The 19,573-nt window shown below is 59.4% G+C and overlaps 1 protein-coding gene across 4 annotated transcripts in view; it reads left to right on the forward strand.

Annotated features, from left to right (window-relative positions):
- CUX2 (cut like homeobox 2) overlaps positions 1 to 18,897 on the forward strand; it is a 57,994-nt gene extending 39,097 nt beyond the window's left edge. For 2 of the 4 annotated variants that reach the window (XM_040577127.1, XM_040577128.1), the window contains exons 2-20: positions 1,451 to 1,845; positions 5,655 to 5,792; positions 5,964 to 6,087; positions 6,779 to 6,855; positions 6,955 to 7,021; positions 7,210 to 7,258; positions 7,639 to 7,743; positions 8,154 to 8,345; positions 8,432 to 8,490; positions 8,565 to 8,613; positions 8,717 to 8,816; positions 9,274 to 9,921; positions 10,603 to 10,704; positions 12,085 to 12,860; positions 13,328 to 13,487; positions 14,162 to 14,422; positions 14,564 to 14,752; positions 14,834 to 15,107; positions 16,050 to 18,897. In XM_040577127.1, the coding sequence (XP_040433061.1) occupies positions 1,686 to 1,845; positions 5,655 to 5,792; positions 5,964 to 6,087; positions 6,779 to 6,855; positions 6,955 to 7,021; positions 7,210 to 7,258; positions 7,639 to 7,743; positions 8,154 to 8,345; positions 8,432 to 8,490; positions 8,565 to 8,613; positions 8,717 to 8,816; positions 9,274 to 9,921; positions 10,603 to 10,704; positions 12,085 to 12,860; positions 13,328 to 13,487; positions 14,162 to 14,422; positions 14,564 to 14,752; positions 14,834 to 15,107; positions 16,050 to 16,710 (4,191 nt within the window). In that variant the 5' untranslated portion in view covers positions 1,451 to 1,685 and the 3' untranslated portion in view covers positions 16,711 to 18,897. Of the gene's footprint in view, positions 1 to 1,449; positions 1,846 to 5,654; positions 5,793 to 5,963; positions 6,088 to 6,778; positions 6,856 to 6,954; positions 7,022 to 7,209; positions 7,259 to 7,638; positions 7,744 to 8,153; positions 8,346 to 8,431; positions 8,491 to 8,564; positions 8,614 to 8,716; positions 8,817 to 9,273; positions 9,922 to 10,602; positions 10,705 to 12,084; positions 12,861 to 13,327; positions 13,488 to 14,161; positions 14,423 to 14,563; positions 14,753 to 14,833; positions 15,108 to 16,049 lie in introns of those variants that run through there. The other 2 variants (XM_040577130.1, XM_040577126.1) reach the window with 2 other exon arrangements.
- The last annotated feature ends 676 nt before the right edge of the window (positions 18,898 to 19,573 follow it).

A 19,573-nucleotide genomic window follows, 5' to 3' on the forward strand; every position in this document is an offset into this window, starting at 1 on the left:
AAACCTCCAAGAGCAGCTGGGCCTTTTTGAACTCCTCATTCCTGCGGCTGCGACCAAGCTGCTCGGCCCTCCGTGGGGATGCTGAGGCGGTGGCAGCGTGTCAGAGCTCCCCCTTCACCAACGCTTTGAGTCTATAACGTGACTTCGGGAATAAAATCCCAAAGGGAACAGCCCGAGCTGGCCCATCTCGGCTTCCTGGCAGACCCCTCCATCCAGCGAGGTGAGCGCGATGCTCTCCCCTTGCCCTGCTCGACGTCTTTCCCCTGCTCTCCGCAGCTTTATTGTTACGATTTCAAGGCACCCGAAGCCAAGTATTGGAGTGGAATGCTGAAGCGAGCCCCCAGATTCCTCCTCTGCATCAAGCATAGTGACGGGAAAGTCAGTTTGTGTGTGAGATGCTAAAAAAAGCCGGCCTTATACAATTTTAACAACAGAAAAATGATCTTTGTGCTCCAGTGCTCCGCGAGCTTGGAAGGAGAAGGCAGCTTTGCTCAGGTGGCTGGTGAATTACAAATGAGCGGTTTGCTTTTGTTTTGAATGACAAGCAATTTAAATTCAGCTTGGTGTGGCACGCCGCAAGCTCTGCGAGCAAGAAGGGTGCAAAAAAAGATGCCCTCGGCCTTGATTGTGGTCGGGAGCCACGTTTGGACTTTGGGGAATTTTGGGGCTGGGAGCATCTCTGCTGGGGTCACCTCCTTCGCTGGCTCTTGAGGACAGCAAGGACATTGTGGCTGTGGAGATCTCCTGGTCCCACCAGGGCCGTGTCCTGTCCTCTGCTGGACGGGCACAGAGCGGGGCAGGGGAAACTCGGCCAACAAAGAGCACCGGAGCTGGCAGGCAGCAGCGTGTCGGAGCATGGTGAGAAATTAACGGGAGTAAATGACTTGTGCTCAGCAATGTTGGATGGGAGCGCGTGGCGGGTTAATATGTTGTTGGGCTATGAGCAGCGTGCCACCTCCCCGCCGCTGGCCAGCAGTGGCACCGTGGCCTTGTTGGTAGCAGGGACAGGGGGATGTGGGCGAGGGGATGTCCTGGTCCCGGTCCTGCTGTGCGGGGATGGCACGAGCACCGCCCTGGCCCCACCGTGCCAGGGAGGGCTGTGGGCCGGATCCGTCCCAGCAAGCACAATAACAGGCAGAAATCTTATTTCTTATTTAAGCGCCGGCATTAAATTATAATTTTCATTTACTCAGAGCGCATCAATGATTTAAAGTGGCGTGACATTACGACGGGGCGAGGAGTTTGGCCACAGGCAGCGAGCGGCTGCGCGGTGCGGAGCGGGCGCAGGGCGGGCTTCCCTGGTCCTGCAGCGTGTGCAGGATGCGACCCGGGCACTGTCCCTGTCCCTCTCGCTCACAAAGCCTGCCTCTGAGCATGTAGTCTCTTGTCCGGCAGAGCCGTTCCCTCCTCCAGCCCCATCTCTCACCACCTTTTTTCCATCTCCCCGCAGGTGATTGCACTTAGTAAGAGGAGCAAGGAGGCTGAGACGGCTTTCCTGAGTGTTTACAAGCAATTAATCGAAGCTCCAGGTAAGGAACGCGGTGGCGACCTGGCTGCGTAGCGAGTAGCGTGCGACCCACCGGCAGCCTCGTGCCCGGAGAGGAGCCAGCGCCGAGGACCGGGACACAGCGCCCGTCCCCGTCCCCGTCCCCGGGGCGGCTGGCAGCGCAGACGTCCGCTTTTGCATGTTGCTCTGGAAATCCCAGCCGAAGAGACAAGTGGAAACATCTTTTGCCATCGCTGTGTTTCAGCCCCTGAGCCAAATGCATCTTGACATTAGAAAAGGAATACATTTGCTCAGCCCTTGTAATAACACTGCGGCTATCCCCAGTTGTCTTTTCGACGGTAAGTTCGCCGAAACCACGGAGCTCCGGCTCGCGGCGCAGCTCCTGGCACCGTCCGCGCCGCGCCTCCGGCTTTCGGGGGCTGGAGCCCCCCCAGGGGCACCTCCAACAGCCTCGGGAGGGGGAAACTGAGGTGCAGGGCTTGCGCTGGTAGAGCTGGTGCCATGGCTAGCTGGTGCCAGGAGCCCTCCCCACTGCTACTCCATGGGCTCTGCCGGCTCTGAGCCGCCCGTGGGCAGCCCCGGGGGCTCGGCTGCGGCACGCACCGAGCGTCCCCAGCACTGGGGGGACCCGTGCCAGCCCCAGCTCCGAGGATGGAGAGCTTCAAACTGCCAAAGATGTGCAGAAGGGCTCCTGCAGGGCCACTAATTCATTTCCCAGACATTTAGGAATAACAAAATGTTTTAATGATTTCTTAGGGGAATTAGGGAGACATATTTTTGTCCTCATTAAATTTTATCCTGTGCTACAAGAACCAAATGTCAGCTCGCTTTCCAGAACCCAGTAATCTTCCCTCCCCGCGCTCACCCACCTCGTGCCCAGCACACCCGTGCACACACACACATGCACACCCCGGCACTTCCCCCTGTGGTCCCAGCACCTCCATCTCTCCTGCACCCGTGCGGCTTCCAGCTGCCCCCTGCTCCCTTCTGCCCTCCCTCCATCTCCTGGGCCCCAAGGCCCCCCCCGTCATTTTGTCCCCGTCCGTCACATGTCCGCGTGTCTCTCGACAGGCAAACTCTTTGTGGAACACTTTACAAGCACCACATAAGTCCTGATTCGACATTTTTTGCCTTGAATGGCTGCTGTCAACACAAATCTCTGGCAGAGACTGTAACGGAGCCTGATTGCTCAGCAAGTATTTTGATAAGTGAGCTGGCTGTGTGTCTGTAATTACGGGAGAAAACCGTAAATCTTTGGGATATTGTTCACACAGATGTGGCGTGAAGGGAAGGGGGGGAAGCAGTAAAATGTGTTAAAAGCATAATTAATGTCATTGTTGTTGGGGATGATTTGATTTAAGCCTGACTTTGACTCGTGGAGGGTTTCGTAGGGCTCTGCTGGAGCAGGTCGGGACAAGGTGGCGCAAGAGGTGCCACCTTGGGGCGAGAGGCACCGGCACCGACGACACACCGTGGGCACACCGTGGGTGGGGAGGCACCGAGGATGCACCCGGACGCACCGGGGTTGCACCATGGCTGCACGTGGATGCCCTGGGGTCTTCTTGGTGTCGTGGCAGCTGTGCAGGGCAGATGCCACCCTTTGTCCTCCAGCACAAGACCTCTGCCAGAGGTGGGACAAACAGCCAGGGTGCAGGGACGGGATGCAGGTCCCTGGGGACGCAGGGGCTGCTGCACCGTGGGGTTGTGCATGTGGAGGGGAAGGTGTTGAGCACCTCAGATGCCTCCCAGCACACCCGCCCTGTCCTGTGGGTGCCTTCAGCTGCTGTGGTGGTGGGGTGCTGCGGTGAGACCAGGCTGGGACCCCCCAGCACCCCTCAAAGGCTCCCCCCTGGTGCCAGGGCTGGGCAGAGAGGAGAGCCCCCTGCCCACCGCCCCGAATCCCTGCTGCAGCACTGCTGCAGGTGCCAAACAGCATCCAATAACGCCAGCTAGTGGCAAGACTTATTACATATACATCAATTTATATTAATATATAGGGAGAGCGCTTAGGGTGGCACCCCAAGCCAGCCTGGGCAGGGGGCTCAGCTTGGTGGCGGGGACTTTGCCGGAGCTGGGTGCCGCAGGGCTCGGCGGGATGGCTGTGCCAATTGTCAACCGTCTGTGCCGCCCGTCACCTGTCTGTGCCACCCGGGTGCCACATCAGGGCTGGCCTGTCTGGTGGCACGAGCGTGGCACGAGCTTGGCCTCCGCTGCCGGCAGCCCCGTGCTGATCCCAACACCTCGCGTGGGGCTGCGAGGTCGGCCGTCGGCCCCGCGGGCGAGGGCAGTGCTTTCCCAACGGCTGGGCAGCGGCGCATTAGCACGATTTAATTAATCCGGGCGGGCATTTTGCATCACGGAGGTCACAGCTGAGGAAAGCAGAGGTGGAGCGCCGCTTGCTCTGCTCCAGGCCCCGCTCCCAGCATGGTCCCGGGGTGGCAGCTCCGAGCGGGGCGCTGGCAGAGCGCGTGGCTTCGTCGCAGCAGGGAAAACGCTGACCCCAGCAAAATTCCCCGGCGCTTTATTGCTCGCCTGAGCTGCTCCGGGATTATTTCTCATTACGGAGGAGAGAGGAGTTGCCAGCACGGATCGCGTCGGGGCCTGCCCCAGCGTTTATCGGCCGCTCGGCGGGCTGGCGTGCGGCCTCCTGCTGGTGCCCCAGCTCGGGGGCAGCCTGGGGGAGGGCCCCCGGCCCTGCTGCTGTGGGTGTAATTACCCAGATCGTTAGCTCGCGTACTTACAGACGTTATTAATGGCTGTGAGAGCATCCAGCCCGGTTCAGGGCTGTGCTGCGCAGCCTCACCTGCCATCCTCGGCAGCTCGCAGTGATGGAGGGGCCATTCCCCAGAGCTCACCGGCAGGTTTTCCCTGGCGCTTGCGGCTCCTCGGACGTCAAAGCAGCTGGATGGGCACCGAGCCACGGCTCCTGCTCCCATAAAGCATCCCAGGAGGGAGGATGCTGGTGGTGCTGGTCCCACACCCCATGGCAGTGATGGTCAGGAGGGCTCCAAGCACCATCTCGGGGGGGCACATGTTGTGGCACCGTCTGTTTGCAAGGAGCACCCGTGGTGCTTGCTGTCCTGCTGCCTGTGTCCACGCTGGGTGCTGAAAGGGATGATCACAGGCCCAATCCCATATCTTTGGGGCAAACTCACTCCAAAAACATCTGGTGCAACCCCAGAGCAGCCCAAATCCCGTGGCGGGGGCCTGGCCCCTCTGTCCGGCACCGCTGCCGTCTCATCCAGGTCGAGGAGCCACCGTCTGTCCCTGCTCACAGCAGAGGCAGCCACGCGTTGGGTTTTTTTCCCTCACTGTTATTAGGTTTTACCCTTGGACGCCTGCCACGCGTGTGCACCGTGCAGTAGCACACCCAGCTCCGTCCCATTTCCCTGTTTATCTAACTTTCTGACCCTGGAGAATTCCAATCTAGTTCCTTTCCTCTCTTTTTCATAAAAAAAAAAAGCACCCCAAACCTATATTAACCTGGCTCAATAGGAGGCATTTTCTTGAACTTATTAAAAAATCCAGACTTGTAAATTAATTTGTTCATGTTGTACAATGGCAGTGCAGATGGACTCATTAGCATGCACACAACAAATAATTATAGATGAATTTTTAGCTGGCCTGCTTAATGGGCTTGCTGGGTTAATTATGTCAATGTATAATTACATCAGCCCTGGGAGACATAATGGCACACCCTGCTGAGCAGACACTAGCTAATGATGGTGTAATGCTGACAGAGGGAAGACATACGGCTCTGAAAGCACCTGCTTACCTCGGCACAAACTGCCATTGTCTGCGCCCAAACTGGGGGGACCGGGGCCACCAGTGCCACGGGTGCCACCGTGTTTGGGGACGAGAAGCCCGGATGCGACCCCAGCGGCGCTTGGTCCCTTGGGGGCTTTGGGGTGGTGATGGGGAGCGTGGGAGCACGGGGTGGCACGTGGTGGCACAGGGTGGCACATGGGGTGGCACCTGGGGTGGCATGCGAAGGCTCTGTCCCTGTTTGTAAGCAGGCTGCAGATGGCTGCTGCCCTTGGAATGCAGGGACAAAGAGGGTGGCACCCACATCCCCGTGGCCACGAGGGTGGGATGGGGACAATGGTGGCTGTCCCCCGCCCCTGACCGCCAGCCCTGTTGCCCGCAGACCCTGCTCCTGTGCTGGAGGCTGCGCGGAGCCTGGAGGACCGCCTGCAGCAGCTCCAGCGCCTCGAGCCCGAAAATCCGCCCCTGAAGGAGCTCGGCCGCCCCTGGAAGAAGCACCCGGCGCTCCTCGGCACCAAAGGTACCCCCGGCACCCACCGGACATGGGTGGCAACGGTGGTCCCCATCCGTGTCCCCACGTGCCCCTGAGCACCCGCAGGGTGATGGAGGGGGGGTCTCAGGGCTGAACCCCTGTCTCTGCCCCCCCCCCCGTGCCCACCCCACAGCATTTTGAAACGTGTCCCCCCTGCAGAGCAGAGAGAAGGGACGTCGCCAGTGGCCGGGCTCGCGGCGGCCGAGACCACGCTCCCTGGTGTCGACAGCAAAGCCCTTTTGGCAGAAGCCTGGCTGCAGAGAAATGAGGCAGAAAAACAAAAGTACGTGAGTACCGGCGACAGGCCCCCAGACGGCATTTAGGGGTGCCAGGGGCTCTCCCTGCTGCTGCCTGGGGTGTCTGGCTGTCCTTGCCTCTGCCTTTTTTCCCCCACACCTCCTTCGCTGCCTGGGTAGAGCAAGACATCCTGCTCGGGCACTCAGCATGTCTGTCCGTCCGTCCGTCCCCTCTTCCAGGCAGTTGTGGTGTGTGACATGTGGTTGTGCTTGGGCAAACCGCGTAAATCCGGGCCGGTGGGTGAACCTCATTAAAGGGCCTTTTAATTTTGAGGCTCCCGGCTTTCCCAGCAGTGCGTTTAGCGGCGCTTCATTGCTATTCCTTAACACGCCGCACCAGTAACAAACGAGGAATCTTTAAACCCTAAATAGCAGAGCTCTCCGAGTAAGTTCCTGGCAAGTGCAGGCTATAAATAATGCAGAATAACTTTTCCCTGATTGCTTCCCCCCTCAAATTAATGACAGGAGGGGGTGGGTTTCGGCACAGGAGCGTTTCCACCTTCCTCCTGCCTCGGCTCCTTGTCAGGGGACACCGAGCGGGGTCAGCACAGTGCCAGCCCCCACGGGGCTGCGCTCCGATGTGCAGTTTTCCACCCAAAGTGAATTTTTACCACTGGACCCCTTAAAATGAAATGGCGTGGTGGGCTGGGGCAGGCGCTGACGGCCTTCTCTCCGCAGGGGGCTGCAGGAAGCCCAGCTCACCCTGGCTGCACGCCTGGGGGAAGCAGAGGAAAAGATCAAGGTGCTCCACTCAGGTAGGGAGGATGGGCTGGGGGACCTGGCCGGCCGAGACGTCCTGAAGCCCCCAGCCCACTTCTCACCCCCCCGTCTCCTCTCTTTTTGCTGTCTGCCAGCGCTGAAGGCGACGCAGACGGAGCTGCTGGAGCTGCGGTGTAAATACGACGAGGAGGCTGCCTCCAAGTGAGTCGCTGGGTGCTGAGGTGCATGAAGTGACCACAGGAGCACCCCACGTGGTGGTTGCTCCCTGAATCTAAGACACGTGTCCATGCCCGTATCGTACAAGGGCTTTGGCTGGCCACAGATTTTATGTCCCCCGCCTCTGGGCCGGCATCCATGTGCCTTCAGATGCCTCTTGCTTCTTCCTGCAGGGCAGACGAAGTAGCCATGATCATGACGAACCTTGAAAAAGCCAACCAGGTGAGCCAGGAGCCCTCCCGAATTTCCAGCGAGTGCAGAGCAAATACCCCATTTCCCTCCTGCTGCGCCCACCAATGCGCCCCAAAAATCCCAGTGACCTTTATGCTGGTGCCAGAAAACGGCACATGGTGGCCAGGCTCCGGCTGGGCTCCCCAAAACTGGGGGTCCCTGCAAAGAGGGGCTCTGGTTTCCTCTGCACAGCAGCTCCCCCGAACTGGGCTGGACCTACTGCCCCGTTCTGGGGCTCGCTGCCGTGCTTGAGCACCCAGCCAGGGGATGGCAGCAGGATGCGTGGGCGCGGGTTCTGGGACTCTGTTCTGCCCCACGGGTGGGATGAAGTGTGGGGCGCCCACCCTGATGTGTTTTCTGCTCTCTTGCAGCGTGCGGAGGCTGCGCAGCGGGAGGTGGAGAGCCTGAGGGAGCAGCTGGCGGCCGTCAACAGCTCCCTGCGCCTGGCCTGCTGCTCCCCGCAGGGCGCTGCCGGGGTGAGGAGCACCCATCGTGGCTGGGAACACCCATTGTAACCAGGAGCATCCCATGTAGCCAGGAGCATCCCATGCAGCCCCAAGCACCCCATGCAGTCCCGAGCACCCCGTTGCACCCAGGAGCACCGTTTTGGGCTCAGGAGCACCCACCATGTGTGGGAGCAGCCCAGGAGCAAAGCAGGAGGGATCCGGGCGTTTTTCCACCACTGGGGCTGTGGGGTCGTAGTGTTGGCCATGCCTTATCTGTGGGCCCGGCCTCGCAGGGAGGGGCGCTTGCAACCCCATAGCATTGAGCCGAACATGGGCAACCTTTATGGGCAGAGGAAGGGTCCGTCCCACCCCACATCAGTGACAGACCCACGTCCCCACGTTGGGTGGCCGGGAGCTGACGGTGTCCCCTCTCCCGGCAGGACAAAGTGAACTATTCCATGTGCTCAGGGTCGAGGCTGGAGGCAGCTCTGGCCGCCAAGGACCGGGAGATCCTGCGGCTCCTGAAGGACGTCCAGCACCTCCAGAGCTCGCTGCAGGAGCTGGAGGAGTCCTCCGCTAACCAGATCGCCGAGCTGGAGGGGCAGCTGGCCGCCAAGAACGAAGCCATCGAGGTGTGTGCGAAGGCCCTTGGGTAGGCATGAGGTGGGTGCCAGCCATGGCCAGCCTTGCACCAGACCCCACTGTGTCTCCTCCACAGAAGCTGGAGGAGAAGCTGCAGGCGCAGGCGGACTACGAGGAGATCAAGACGGAGCTGAGGTAGGGCTGCTCCTACAGCCGGGCGGCGCGAGGCCACGTCCTCCGCCTCACCGCCCCTCGTGTTTCTCTCCCAGCATCCTGAAGGCCATGAAGGTGGCATCCGCCAGCTGCAGCCTTCCCCAGGCAAGTGCCGCGGCGCGGTGACGTGTGCCAGTAGGCCGCGGGGCAGCCGCCGGCCCCACCGGAGCCCTGCCGCCCCGTTCCACCGCCGCTTTGCTCCTTGCAGAGCATATCGAAGCCGGAGGAGGCCCTGCTGCTGGGGAAGGAGGCTTTCTATCCGCCGCAGAAGTACCTGCTGGAGAAGCCCGGCCTGATGGCCAGCGCTGGTAGGGTAACGGCGGCCACGCGATGCCTTGGGTGCCAAAAGTCATGGAATCATGGAGTCACTTAGGTTGGAAAACACCCTGACGCTCACTGAGTCCCACCATCAACTTAACACCACCACGTCCACCACTAAGCCATGCCCCCACACGCCACAGCCCCACGCAACTGTGGTTTTCCACTTTGGGGTCCAGGGGCAGACCATGGCCAGCTGCTTGTTGTGTGTCCTTGTGGACCCAAACGTGGTACAGGCAGGCTGCCATGGCCAAGTTACGATGTTCACCACAGCTTGCCCACCATGGCACCCCCAGGAATGTGGCCAGTGGGACCAGATCCTGCCCCCAGTGACCAGAAAGAGCCTGGGAATGGGATATAGGGGGGCCATCTGGGGGAACTGAGGCAGGAGCATGCAGCCGGCCAGCGGGACTATAGTGCGTGTCCGTCTCTCTCGTTCATCTCTAGAGGAGGATCCCTCTGAAGACGAGTCGGGGAAGGACCCGCTGGGCATGGAGCAGCCGTTTCCATCCCCCCAGCAGCTCCCACAGGCCCCGGCGGACGAGCCGGCCTCCCCTGCTCCCCTCCCACCCCTGCCTGGCCCTGGCCTGGCCCCTGAGGGCCCCCGGACGTTCCCGCTGTCCCCCTTCCCGGGGGGCGAGCGGCTCCCGGGGGACACGCTGCTCCCCAAGGCCCCCCCGCTGCAGCCACCCCCTTACAAGAGCGAGGGTGCTGGAGGGGGGCTGCCCTTTCCCACCACTTTCTTTGGGGCCAAAAGCAGCGCCGTGCCCCCAGTCCCTGTGCCACCCGCCGCCAGCCCCCCCGTTGAGCCCTCTGAGGGCGGCGGGGGCAGCTCGGCCGACGAGGAGCAGCTGGATACGGCCGACATCGCCTTCCAGGTGAAGGAGCAGCTGCTGAAGCACAACATCGGGCAGCGGGTCTTCGGGCACTACGTGCTGGGGCTGTCGCAGGGCTCCGTCAGCGAGATCCTGGCCCGGCCCAAGCCCTGGCGCAAGCTGACGGTGAAGGGCAAGGAGCCGTTCATCAAGATGAAGCAGTTCCTCTCCGACGAGCAGAACGTGCTGGCCCTGAGGACTATCCAGGTGCGCCAGAGAGGTGAGTGGTGGGGTGGCCCTGCACACCAGGTCCTGCCCTGCTTGTCCCAGCAGCACCCAAGGGTGCTCCATGCCACTGTGGGATCACCCAGCCCATCTCCCTGGTGAGACAGGCAGCAACACCGCGTGAAGTCACCCCCAGCACACAGGGTTTGTCCCCAGGGGTCCCCAGGTGCTGCTTGCCACAGGATGGGGACTCTCAGGGATTGCCCTGGCAAGCGGCAGCAATGAACAACAACCCGTAGTGGAAGGTGCACCCCCAGATGTGCTTCACTCGTTTATTCTGACAAGTGCCATTTAATTATTCATTAAGCTGTTTCGTGGCATATGAATTGATGTGTGGCAGAATATTTTGTTAAAATAATGAAGTTTTAGTGCTGTGGGACTGCAGTATGGTGTCAGCACTGCTGTGAAATAATGGCAGCGGCTCCTCACCCCATCTCAGCGATGCTGCAGGTGGTGGCAGTGGCCTCAGGTCTCTTGAGTCCCCAGCCAGGCGATGCCATGCTGGAGGTGTGAGCTGGTGGCAGGGGCTGGCAACTAATTGGGCCTGGTGTTTTTCTTAAAACCAGCATCCCTAAAAATAACTGAACACGAGTAGCAGTAAATACTTCCTGACATACGAGCGGAGCTTGTAAAACCAGCGCCGGTGACAAATCTGTTGTCATGCCTCTTTGATCAGGTAGCATCACGCCGCGGATCAGAACACCAGAAACCGGCTCTGACGACGCCATCAAAAACATCCTGGAGCAGGCGAAGAAGGAGATCGAGTCGCAGAAGGGAGGTGGGTTCTGTCTGCTCCAGGAGATGTCTGTAGTGTGCAGGGCACAAAACGTCCAGGCATCCTGCCCCAGACAGGGCTGGGACCCTGGAGTAGGTGCCCTGGGCTTGTGGATGCTTCCTGGCTGCTCCCATCCGTACACCCATTGCTGGCAGGGCCAAAAATGAGCTTTTTGGGGCATTTGTCCCAGTGCCATCCATAGAGAAGATTTGGGAGAGGGTGAAAATAAATCCTGGTAAATATTGTCACGAGTGTGTGCTGCGTGTGCCCCTGGTGCCCTGAATGCAGTGGCTTTTGTACATGGGCTTTCAGAAACTTTGGACCTAACCTTTCCCTCCCCCTTCACCGAAACAGATGATTAAATGAGAAAGCACAATCCATATGGCATGAGGAATCATTAAAGCAGCTGTGCTCACAGTCAATTACAAGAAATGAAATACATTAAAACAGGTAGTCTGCTGAGAAAGCAGAATCCTGGAGAATTAAATTAGACAGGAATGGTGGAAAAACAGGCAGGGAAAACAAACATGTTTGTCTATTGCCATCGTTGGTAATGGGATTTATTTTGCAATTGTCAAAATGGAATCCCACGTAGATACAGGAGTGTCACAGCGCTCGCTTCGCTGGGTGCCGCCGTCCAGGTTTATAGTCTGCGCTTGTAAAATCCCTTTTCTCACGCATTTTGAATTCTGGCAGCCTTTTGATACAAAGTCCTACAAGAAAGAGAAGCTGTTGCATTTAGCATCAAATCCAGGTTTGGGTGGGATGGGGGACGTGGCTGGTGGCTGTCCTGGTGCTGGGCCACCAGCCATCCTGTCCCCTCCAGCAAGGTGTCACCTTCCCGCCCAGCCTGACGATTTCCATGCTTGCCATGCTCTGCAAAAGCCGTTCTGTTATTAAGCAAAGGCAGAGGAAGGAAATGTAATTAACAGCCCATCCTGCAAGAGTTTTAATGGGATTAAAAAAGCAGCAAGGAAAGAAATCCCACGTAGGCACAGCGCAGTGACAGTGGCCTGGGTGTCGCGGATGCTCTGGTTCAGTTTTCTGAAGCTGCTTTTTGCTTGTGCTCTTGTCCAGCCCTGTGACAGTGAGCGGCCAAGCTCCCCAGCTGATGATGCTCCACCAGCATCTGGTGATGTCCCCATCCCCACAGCTGCTCCCTGGAGAAGGGGAGGGCTCCTCAACCCCCATTACGGCAGGGGAAACTGAGGCAGGAGGGTTCTGAACAGCAGTCAGAACACAGCCAAAACTCTTTGCATTCCAGGGTGCAACCCTCAAAATTTCAAAGCCCTCCCTCCCTCCCTCGGACCCTAGGCCAGCACCTCCATCTCCCCCATCGAGCGCTGCGCCTTGGGGCCCCCCGCTCACTCCCTTTCCTTGCAGGTGAGCCCAAAAACCCATCGGCATCTCAAGCGGTGGCCAACGGGGCGGGCGGCAGCAGCTCGGAGGATGCCATCAAGAGCATCCTGGAGCAGGCGCGGCGGGAGATGCAGGCGCAGCAGCAGGCACTGCTGGAGATGGAGGCAGGGGGCAGCGGGCGCCCCGGGGGCACGCCGCCCACCGAGCGCTCCACGCTGGCCGCCGTCAGCCAGAACATCGTCCCGGCATACGTCAAGCAGGAGGAGGGGAGCGGGGCCAGCCCCGGCCCTCCGCAGACGCCCCTCGCCGTCCTCTCGCCCGCCGCCTTTGTGCAGAGCATCATCCGCAAGGTGAAGTCGGAGATCGGCGACGCCGGCTCCTATTTCGACCAGCACTGGGCGTCGGAGCGCAGCCTGCTCAGCCGGCCCTACACCTCCGTCTCGCCTTCGCTCTCCTCCTCCTCCTCGAGCTACTCCGGCATGGCCAACGGCCGGGTCTGGCCGCGGGGAGAGCCTGGTGAGAGTGGAACCAACGAGGACGAGCTGCCACCGGCTGAGGATGAGCCCCACCGGCTGACGGAGATGAAGGCGGAGGGCGCGGGCACGGAGCCAGCAGCTGGTGGAAGGCTGTCCTACTACCCTGCCTACGTGCCACGCACCCTAAAGCCCACCGTGCCGCCGCTGACGCCGGAGCAGTACGAGATGTACATGTACAGGGAGGTGGACACGCTGGAGCTGACCCGGCAGGTCAAGGAGAAGTTGGCCAAGAACGGCATCTGCCAGAGGATCTTCGGAGAGAAGGTAGCGGGCCAGGGAATGGGGTCCAGTGTCCCCTCTTTGGGGTGGGGAGTCTCCCCTTCAGTGCCCGGGGGTGGTTAATGTCCTCCAGCACCTCCTGCCAGGGTCCCCGCTGTGCCCCGGTGGGTCGCCTCAGCAGATGCTGAGCCCTCAGTGTCCAACCCAACCCCAAACAATCTCCTGGTGGCCACTACTGTCTGGTTGGTGGCACTACCCACCAGGAGCCTGCTGTCCCCTGCGGGAACCCTCCTCCCAGCCCAGTACCCCCTGGGTATCCCTGAGGGACCCATGGTGGTCCCAGCACCATCACCCACCACTGGGAACAAGGGGTTTGGACACACTGGGGTGTGAGTGCATGCCCCAGCCCCTCCACACATCCTGCTCCTTACCCCTGCATGGCCAGGGCGCCCTGTCCCATTCGGCGGGGACGATGGCAGCAGCCCATCAGGTAACGCCCGCGCCGTGCCCAGGTGCTGGGCCTGTCCCAGGGCAGCGTGAGCGACATGCTGTCGCGGCCCAAGCCTTGGAGCAAGCTGACGCAGAAGGGCCGGGAGCCCTTCATCCGCATGCAGCTCTGGCTGACGGACCAGCTGGGACAAGGCATCAGCCAGCAGCCGACCCCCTCCCAGGGTAAGTGCCACCGCCGCCGTGTCCCTTGCTCCTTAAACATCCCTCTGACGTTGGAATCCTAATGCAGCAGGGTTTTGTTGTACCCCCGTCCCGCATGGCATTGCCCCATCCCCAGTGCTGGCGGCTGCCCCGTGCCACCCACAGCCCCCCCAGCACCCACACCCCACATCCCACCAGCATTGAGGGGGGGACATTCATCTGTGTCTCCAAAGCCGCCCCTCTGACTCATCTAACTAATTCCAAACCCCCTTAATTAGTATGTTAGGCAAGGTAGGGCTGCTGCACAGATCCTTCAAATGTTATTTTGTCAGAAACGGGTTTTGAAAGTCAAAAAAAAAAAAAAAAAAACACAACAAAAATCCTTGGCTTTGTGCCTGGAATAAAGAAGTAACTGGGTTTTTATTTTAATGTTGTGTTTTCTCACTTTAATTATTCCACCGTCGCTTCCTACTTGGCCGTAGATGCTGGCGAGGCTCTGCTGGCTTTCCCCCTTTCAGGAATAAGAAATAATAATAATAAATAATAAATGAATAATAAAGATAACCCTTACATTCCCACCGCCGTCCTCTCCCTTGACCCATGCCAATGCCTACTCCATCATCATGGTGGGATGTGGGTTTGGGTAGCGGGGTCCCACTGGTGCCACTAACACATCCTCTCCCGGTGCCTCGCAGCCAGCCCCGCCGAGCCCCAGCCATCCCCCTCGCCGCCCCCCAGCCCCACCGAGCACGAGAAGGGCTCGCAGGAGCCCCTCACCCTCGCCCTGGAGAGCAGCAAGGAGAACCAGCAGCCCGAAAGCAGGGCGGCACCAGGCAAGGCGCACCCCAACAGCCAGGGCCCCGTGGGCATCCAGGAGATTGTCGCCATGTCCCCCGAGCTGGACACCTACTCCATCACCAAGAAGGTCAAGGAGGTGCTGACGGACAACAATTTAGGTGCGGGCGGCGCCGGGTGCAGCACTGCATCCCCTTTTTCTGGCTGTTTCGGGAGATGCTGGCGAGGCCGGGGTGTTCGGGTGCTCGGCAGGGGTGGCGGGGTCTGTCCCGCGCTAACCGCCTCTGCTTCTCCTCCGCCAGGCCAGCGGCTGTTTGGGGAGAGCATCCTGGGCCTGACCCAGGGCTCGGTGTCCGATCTCCTCTCCAGGCCCAAGCCGTGGCACAAGCTGAGCCTGAAGGGGCGGGAGCCCTTCGTCCGCATGCAGCTCTGGCTCAACGACCCCCACAACGTTGAAAAGCTGCGCGACATGAAGAAGCTGGAGAAGAAAGGTGAGCGCGGGGGCCGGGCAGCGGCGGCAGAGCGGGGCGGCCGGGGGCGAGCGGCGCGCAGCTCCCTCTCCTCTCCCGCAGCCTACCTGAAGCGTCGCTACGGGCTGATGAGCGCCGGCTCGGACAGCGAGTCCCCCAGCGCCCGCTCCGAGTGCGCCAGCCCCGGCCTGCAGCCCCAGGACCTCAGCCTCCTGCAGATCAAGAAGCCGCGGGTGGTGCTGGCCCCCGAGGAGAAGGAAGCCTTGAAGAAAGCCTACCAGCTGGAGCCCTACCCGTCCCAGCAGACCATCGAGCTGCTCTCCTTCCAGCTCAACCTCAAGACCAACACCGTCATCAACTGGTTCCACAACTACAGGTAGGGCACCGGACGGGTGCCGAGGGGACGTGCCCGGCAGGACGCGGTGGCACGGTGGCTGCTCCTCTTCCAGGAGAAGAGATGGGGAGACGCAGACCCACGTGGGGTCCTGTGGGTGCGGGATTGCAGCCAAAATGCTGCAGGCACCAGGCTTCGTCCTTGTAATGCCAATGGGTGCAGGAGTCCCGAATCCTCCTCCCCCCAGATCCACATCGAGCCGTCTGTGGCCTGGGGGAGGTTTTAGTGCTGCTTGGAGGGGAGCGGCACAGTCAGAGGGGCTGTGCCCCCTGTCACTATATAACACAGCATTAAAAGGCATATAAGCACTCATGTTGAGTCCGCTCAGCCTGCATGTGCTGGTAAATACCTATAGGAGCTGGTTGAAGTTTCTCACACAAAGCCATTGCTCATTGGGAAGACTCAGAGGAGCACAGAAGAAAGCTTGGAAAATCAGGCTTTTTGGAGAAATACTGACTAACGTGGTTTTTTAAGCCCATGACTTTTCCCCTCGTGTTGTTCCAGGGAAGTCACTCCTGCTCTCGGTAAACAAAAAAAGCCCTGAAATAGGTATTCAAAAAATGATACGTATTTAAAAAAAAAAAAAAAGGTAATGGAAAATGCGTGCAAAAGTATGTCAGTGTGGAAGGCTGCAAGTTGGAAAGAGCCCAAAGTGTTGCAAAATAGTTTCCGCTTTCACGCGGCAGCACCGCGCTGTCACCAGAAGGGGTTGATGCGGGCAGGCGGGCGACACCGTTTTGGCTTACGAGCCTTTTCACACATCGAGCAATTTGATTGACTCCCCCCCAGAATGTTTTAAAGAATGACAAGTCAGGGTTTTTACGTGTGCAGCGATGTTGCATTTTTCAAAGCAAAGTGTTCCTGGCTGGAGATGCTTTTTCCAACCGGGATGGTTACTGATGCTTCGTGGTCATGTCCCCGCAGGTCGCGGATGCGCCGGGAGATGCTGGTGGAGGGTGCACAGGACAACGACACGGACCCAGAGCAGAGCAGCGGGGTGGCCGGCCTGGGGCGCAGGGCCCCGCACAGCCCCGACTCGGACACCGAGGACCGAAAGCCCCTTTTCGAGGGGAGCGAGCACCCCTGTGCCGGCGAGGTGAAGGTGAAGGAGGAGCAGGGGGAGGCAGGCGGCTGGGGCCACCGACGGGACTCGCGCAGCCCGGCCAGGGCAGCAGAAGGGACTGGGCCCCCGCAGGAGGAGCGAGGAGGAGCCCCCCGCGCCGCCGCCCCCAGCGCCGGCAGCCTCCCGCGGCGGGGAGGCCGTGCCGGGGCCTCCGGGGGTCCCCCGCCGCCGCCGCCACACCCCGACCCCGGTGGCTCCCAGTCGTCGGCCAGTTCATCCCGCTGCAGCCTGGAGGTATCCCCCAGCTCACCTTCGGCAGCCTCCTCACCCGGCCTCGCCGGCTCGGCCTCACCGGGGCCATCCTCTGCCGGGCCAGTCTCACCGGCGTTGCCTCCGGCCCCTGGCCCCCGGCTCAGCACCAGCGTCCAGCGGCGCCACGAGAAGATGGCCAACCTCAACAACATCATCCACCGCCTGGAGCGGGCCGCCAACCGCGAGGAGGCCCTTGAGTGGGAGTTCTGAGCCGCCCCGCTGCCTTGGATATATATATACACACACACACATATATATATTTTGTTAAATTCAGCGCGCACCGAGAGGCGGACCCAGCGACGGAGGGGAGCGGCCGGTGGAAGGGGGACGCCCGCTACGAAGCTGCCCCCGCTTTTGTTTTAAATGTGAAAAACTGGGAACAATTTTAGAAAAGAAAAAAAAATATTTATAGACCTCTTTTAGATATTTTAATAAAAGGATACTTTGGAATTTATTAACAGCTTAAGCTGCTTTGATATTAAAGATAGCTATAAAATCAAGATGATGTAGCAGTCGTGTCATTAAATGTACACTGAAGTCTTGTAGTTTGCCACTGGATGAGATTAAAAACAAACAAAAAAAATAAAACACGGAAAAGACTTATTGAGCAAAGCCATCAAGAAGCACTATGAGACTGACCAAATTTAATAAACTTTTGCGTAGCGGTTTTCCACATCTGTCTGTAAGACACTGCATCGCTTCGGCCCCATCCAGAGACTGTGTTATAGTCCATGAAGACTCTAAATTGAAAACCTTGACGCCATCAAGTATGTATTTAGTTCTGGTGGTATGTTTTTGAAACCTTTGTAACCCAGAATGTCACGTGCAGTTGTATATGTTGTAGAAATGTCTGCAATAGCCTTCTTGAACAAGATGTAGCATGGTACGAACGCGGGCCCTCGCGCTTCCTCGAGTCAGCAGCCGGTGCCAGCCCCGAGCGAGGACAGCACCTGCCAGCCACTCCAAAAAAAAGGCGGGGGGAATGCAAAAATGACACAAACAAAGCAAGCTGTCTCTAATTTTGGTGGAGAGAGATGGGAAAAGGTACCTGGGGGTGACGCCCAGGGCAGCTCTGGCTGGCTGGGACGGCCCCCGGGGTGCCTGCGCTCTGCCGTCCTCCTTTGGGGAAAGGAAATCAAAGAGGAGCCTCCGAGCCCCGCAGCTCCGGTGCTTGGGGACAAGCACTGAAAAAAGCCAGGACACCCCCTGCTCGGGGGCTCTCCCTGCACAACGTCCAGCTTTGGGGGCTGAAGCACTTTTTTGGTTCGGAGGCTTTAGGGCTGTGGGCAGGAGGAGCTCCCCTTGCTGTGGCCGTTCCCCAAGCGATGGCTTTTACAGCATGGCTTGGCAAACTGGGACAAGCGCTGGGGTTTCGAGCTGTGCTCCTGCCCTGCGCTTTGCTCGGGGCTGACCCGGTCAAAGCACGACGGTGCCTTGGCTTCCCAGCACCGACCCCGTGCAAAGCTGTAGGAGCGGCACGGTGGCACCCGCCAGCCACGCGCCACCAGATCGCTTCCCCGGGGCGTCTCCACCCCTCTGTCCCCGCTAACGAAATGCCTTTGAGAGAGGAGGGTGGGTTGCGTTGGGTTGTTCTGTACTGTTTCCTGTCTGTTCAGTCTCTCGATGCATTTTGCAAGCGCCAAAAACCCGGCATGCCACGCGCCGACCCGTCAGCTGGCACCCGCCAGAGGCACCGGCAAAGCCCCGCGCGCCGTCGGGTGGGAGAGCTCGGTGCCAGGCCCCGAGGCTATGCATTGAATAGTTTTCCACTGTAGACATTTTTATCAGAATAGAAGGTATTTTTATACTCTGGTGGTCATCAGGGAGCGATTTTAAAAGCAGAACCCACTTGGCTCTCCAAAGGCAAGGCTCTGCAGGCACCGCAGCTCTGCCCGCACCAGCGCGAGCTTGCCCGAGGTGGCTCCTGCTGCTGCCACCGCGCTGCCGACGGTCGAGGCGTACCCATGGCCTACTGTTCTCCGTAGTGTGCTAGTGTTAGCTTTAGTGGAACGGGATTTGATGAAGCACTTAGGGATAGCCTTTCGAACACGGAAATCCTGTTGTACTAAACGCTAGTGGGACATACCGATCACATTTTGTTGGGCTCCTGTACTGTACTTCAAAAGTTTCTATGAGATCGATGAACTTTGTTAAAAATTTTGGAAGGAACAAGTTCTGTAAAGAGCCACTAAATACAGAAGTTGGATAAGACTCTGGCGTCGCGGTGTGTTTGTTCATGGGACTGAGACGTGCGGCGTTGGCTCCCTCCGGGTCACATCCCTGCTTTGGGTCTCGTGGCCATCAGCGCCTCCCAGTGCACTGGGAAAAAAGGGGGGGTGTTAAATGGGGTCGGCCCAGCTTGGGGTGCAGTCCTGCCCTGTGGCAGGACATCCCTGGCAGGGGTTTGCCCTGGCACAGCTCTGTTCCGGACCATGGCTGCTTTAGTTTCCATCAGGAGCCGCCTGACCCTACAGAGCTCAGCACCGCCTGGCGATTTTGTAGCTTCCGCCACGAGGCGGGGGTGTTTGCGTTTGATGAATTAATAAATCCATATGTTGCGTATCTGTTTAAGCTTGTTTGTCGGCTAACACGTCGGGAAGGATTTATTTTTAATGAATATCTGAATGTCTCGAGAAGCTCGGCCGGCTGCCATGGAAACTGCAGCCCTGCTCTGCGGCCGCCTGACGGGGCCGCGGTCCACGGCTGGATGCTGGGGAGGGGACGTCGCCCTGGATGCCCTCGCGGCACCACTCTGAGCACCAAAACATGCAGCAGGATGGTGATGCCCAGCCTGGAGCAGGGCTTGGTGAGCACTTGAGCCTGGCTGGCTTCCTGCCTCGGTTTCCCCTAGAGGACCCCTCCCCAATGTTGCTGCAAGACCCAACGTGAGCAAGGAGCTGGAGACGTGCGTGCGGTTGGGATGGGGACACGGGGTTGTGTTGGCCCCTTGCGTGGCAGCAGGTCCTGGTCCCTGCGTGACACCGCCACCAGCACAGCGAGGGGACAGGCATGGTGTCCCTGGCTGAGTCATCTGGCCGGGGACATCCCACCAAGGGGACACCCAAAACAGGAG

This window comes from Cygnus olor, chromosome 17, assembly GCF_009769625.2.
Source record: "Cygnus olor isolate bCygOlo1 chromosome 17, bCygOlo1.pri.v2, whole genome shotgun sequence".
Taxonomy (NCBI): domain Eukaryota; kingdom Metazoa; phylum Chordata; class Aves; order Anseriformes; family Anatidae; genus Cygnus; species Cygnus olor.